Genomic DNA, 4,521 nt, shown 5'->3' with positions numbered 1-4,521 from the left:
TTAGCTAAACCACCAAGTAAGCTAACCAAACGAAAATATATAAGATTTAAGCAAAACGAAATTATGAATCTTTTTGAAGTGCAGGTTAAGTCTCTTAGACATAATACGGATATACTGATGCAATTTGTATGGCACTAATTAATCCATGCACAAAATAATAAAAACATGCTCAACAATATGGGTGGTTTCTGGTCAAACAATACATCAGAACTGAAAGCATGAGGCAACAATCCAAGCTAATTAATGACTAAAATATCCCAGATTGAGCACAGCACAAAAGTATAAACGCCAACATTCAGTAGTAACATAGGTTATATATAACTCGTGATGATACCATATTAAACATATAACATACATAAAAGCAAAACACTGACACTACAATTAGCCTAAATTCTAATATCACAGCACCGAAACAAAGCAGCTCAAGCGACTCCAAGGTGCTCATCTAATGATCTATTTCCTCAAACCACAGTGTCCTTTCCTGATGGTTAAACAAAGCTAGGCTGAAACCACATAGCCAGTGAGGACGGTCGCGGATTATGGGCAAGGCCAAGCACCACCAGCCTATGGCTACCACCATCCAGCTTGACAAAATATATGTTATAACATAATTTACTTTCATAATTCCCAATCCCAACATATGATGCAAACACGTTGTACATACAATCCCCACTAAGTGAGTCCCAGTCATCAGTACATACAACCAGGTAGTGGAAGTGTTCTCCATTGAAAATAATAATGTTGCTTGTGTCAGCAATCCGTTTGACCTCCATCCTCTGCTCTTGGACCTGGTACAACTCACGTTTTTGCTTATAAGTCTTCCAACCACCCACCGGTTCCTCACCTTCTTCAATGTGATGGACAGCAACAATACAGAGCCCAGAGTTCCATTCCAAAAAAAACATGAATTCAGGTATATACTCTGCACCTTGTTTGGGTTTCTATCATAAATGGAAATTTCTCCCTTATGGAGCAAATAGAATCTTCCATTGTTGTACGCCGCATCTACCATCCCCGGACTCGGACGCAGATCAAGGAAGACCTCTGTCCAGCAACAGTCCCCGACCTTACAGAAGAAGATCCCTCGGGAACTAGGAAAGAACACCATTATGATGCAATTAGGATCGGACAGATCTGCCGAGAAAGTGATCTTAGTGATCACCATATTTCCCATTATTGAATTAAACAGGAAGTGAACTTGCAGGGCGGAATGACCCCCTGGTCCCTTATATGTCCGACCGGAGTAGTAAACGAAGGGAGCTGAACACAAGCCTGGGTTACCGGGTTTAGCAAGAAAAGCTCCGTGCCTTTAGGGGCTACAAGTGGGAGCCAGCCACGGTAGGAGATGCAGCACGTCTTGCCAATAGTCTCCGGGAGGTGAATTTTGTGCATCTTAGATTGCCATAGGTCGTAGAACAGCCGGATCCCGTCATCCTCTATGCGGTCTAAGTACGGAATAATCAGCCACGGGAGGTGGTAAGGGAGGTGGCGTGGCTTCGGAAGTGATGCCAAGCGCCATGGAGAGCAAACGGCACGAAATCGAACATAATCGGTGATGGATTTCACTTTTTCTGAAATCAAATACACCACAGCCAGAGGGAGATTGGCCCAATCGGGAAATACGGATGTCGAATTTTTCATTTCAAAGAAATGTTCAGGTAGCCGTAACACCGTAGCCCTCTATGCAACCCATAGCACCGTAACCTCACAAATATCATGTTTAAGAGAAATGTTCAGTATTTTAATTGGTCACTTTTTTTTAGTAAAGGTTGGAGGTCAAGTCACCCAACTATTTAATACCATTGTTATTATAACAAATGATTTTTTCCATCCGAGTTTCGAACTCATGACCTCTCACATAGAGACTATGTGCCTTTGCCACTAGATCAAAGACTAGTTCTCAATGATGATGTATTTATAAAAATGATTTATTTGATTTTGCATTATTCTCTCTTTTTTTTAAGACTATTTGACAGGGGCATTTTGCATAATGTCGAGTCCCTAAATTAACAGATCAAGTTTGGTGTAATACCGGATTCATTTCTTTTCATTATTTCTCTCTTGATATTACAAAATAAATTTAAAATGTTAATATCGATAGTTTGACTTATAATTTCAAATTTAAATCTATTAAAAAAAATGTACAATTTATACCATCAATGCCCCTCAAAAAAGGACAAATACAATATTAATAAACAATAATATATCAAGACATTCATTCAGTGGTAATTGGCCTAGTCATTTTGGCACAATATATCTTGTCCACCAACTGTAAATACTTAAAACGGCTTTACACCAGCAATTAGGCTCCGCAAAGAATTATCCCATTGTAATAAAATACTATATTTATCTCGCCTTGTCAAGCAATCCATTAACCCCAATCGCTTTAAGTATCTTTATATCCAAAATTCTTGGCAGCCACTGCCAAAATTTCAAAAAAAAATATTTATATCCAAATTTACCAATTATAAAAAATACGCAAATCATATCATCCTATACTTCCTTTCAGTTTTTTTATCTTTTGATTTAAAATTAGTCAAGCAAAGGAATTGAAAGCAAATCATACATCAGGTCTTAAAACTCCCAATTTATACCGAATTATATTTTGGAATTTAAACATTTGTTGTACAAGCATAAAGCATTGCCTCTGAATTTATTACACAGTTGCCCCTGTAATAATGCCACCATTTCTTGAGACATTTCATCAAACACTTGCCACTAGAATAATCCCACTTTAATAACAAATCTATTGCATATATAATTGTTGAAACCATTAAACATCAGATGAAGATAGATTAACAAGATTAACTAAGCCATCAATCAATAGCTCATACAAAACCTCTAATATTTTCTTGTACATCATAAACGGAAATTTGAAATCTAAAACCCATACAATACAAACCATAAGTAGTCATCAACAAGGCCAATTAACCAACTAATTAACTAACTAAGCCCTCTCACCACGAATCCTACGAGCAAGCTGTATATCCTTGGGCATAATTGTAACCCTCTTTGCATGAATCGCACACAGATTCGTATCTTCAAACAACCCAACCAAATACGCCTCAGCCGCCTCTTGTAACGCTGCTACAGCAGAGCTCTGGAACCTGAGATCGGTTTTGAAGTCCTGAGCTATCTCTCTTACCAGTCTCTGAAAGGGGAGCTTCCTGATCAGAAGCTCAGTGCTCTTCTGGTACTTTCTGATCTCACGAAGTGCCACTGTGCCTGGCCTGAAGCGGTGAGGCTTCTTGACCCCACCAGTTGCAGGGGCCGACTTGCGGGCGGCCTTGGTGGCGAGTTGCTTACGTGGGGCCTTGCCACCGGTGGACTTACGAGCGGTTTGCTTTGTACGAGCCATTTCAGAAGGGTAAAGTAGGAACACGAAGGTAGAGTGAAGGAGGAGAATAGATTGGAGTTGGGATAGACTGAGAAGAGGAGATGGGGGATTTAAATAGAGAGATTGATTTTGTTTGTTAAAACGCGGGAGAGAGGAGAATTGGCAAATTTTGCGAAATTGGGAAGAGATTACGAAATTTTTGGTTGTTGTGTAGGTGATTTTTGGAGCGTTAGATTGGGATGAACGAACGGCGGGATTGAGGATTGGTATCGATCCGTGGGTGTTAAATGCCATTAGCTCATTGGTTGGTTGTTCTCAATTAGGATCACCCCAAACACAGCCGGACCCACTTGTTTGCTTTCTTTTATTCGAGGCCTCAGGCCTCCAGAATCGAATCCTCATCACCCCAGGTACCTGAGGTGCAAGTGGTGAATCTGGACCATTCATTTCACTTGGCACGAATCTCAAATCAGACCCCTAGCCTCAACAGCTACCGGATTGAGTTTAACCTGAATGGAATTAATCTGGTCCGTCCATTTTTATTAATTGCACCTCAGATACCTGGGGGGGATACGAACCCGTATCCTCTCAGGTATTGCACAATTATTGCAGAGGATGACTTACTTAACGGTTTGAGATTAAATCTCAACCGGCTTGGGATTCGGGTCACTGTAGGGGGCCCCATTTTTGGGCTTTGAGATTCGTGCCAAGTTAAAAAGTACGGTTCAGATCTAGTAATTGTAAAAGATTCCCTTATCAGGTATTGGAGAGGATATATTTTCGGGGGGATACGGACTCTCCAGAATCTATCTATAATGATTCTATATTCATTATTCTCTCTCTAGTACTCCAGCCGAGTCACCGACTAAAGGGATCCGTTTCGAGATTGGTGTCAGATTGAAACGGACGACTCAGATCTCATTCTACATGGTTAGGTATTGCACTGGATCAGAATTCAGGGCCTTCAGGCCTCCAGGTCCAGGCTCGGCGCTGGACTCGACACTTGTGCCCCGGGCCTCCTGAGTCCTGCCGATTTTCTTTTTTAGTTATTAAGCTTTGAATCAGAGTTTTGCATAGCAAATTTCTCTTGGATCGATTATGACCATTTTCAATTTAGAAAGTAGGAAGAATTTCAATATATATATATATATATATATATATATATATATATATATATATATATA

General features: G+C 40.1%; 1 protein-coding gene across 1 annotated transcript; it reads right to left on the bottom strand.

Annotated features, from left to right (window-relative positions):
• Positions 1-2,733: 2,733 nt before the first annotated feature.
• Positions 2,734-3,467, bottom strand: LOC144558937 (histone H3.2). Its single transcript, XM_078307814.1, has one exon. The coding sequence runs from the start codon at positions 3,356-3,358 to the stop codon at positions 2,948-2,950; it is 411 nt and encodes a 136-aa protein (XP_078163940.1). The 5' UTR covers positions 3,359-3,467; the 3' UTR covers positions 2,734-2,947.
• Between the last annotated feature and the right edge of the window lie 1,054 nt (positions 3,468-4,521).

The sequence above is a fragment of the Carex rostrata genome, chromosome 1 (genome assembly GCF_964058835.1).
Source record: "Carex rostrata chromosome 1, lpCarRost1.2, whole genome shotgun sequence".
NCBI lineage: Eukaryota > Viridiplantae > Streptophyta > Magnoliopsida > Poales > Cyperaceae > Carex > Carex rostrata.
This window is presented reverse-complemented; position numbering and strand designations above follow the sequence as displayed.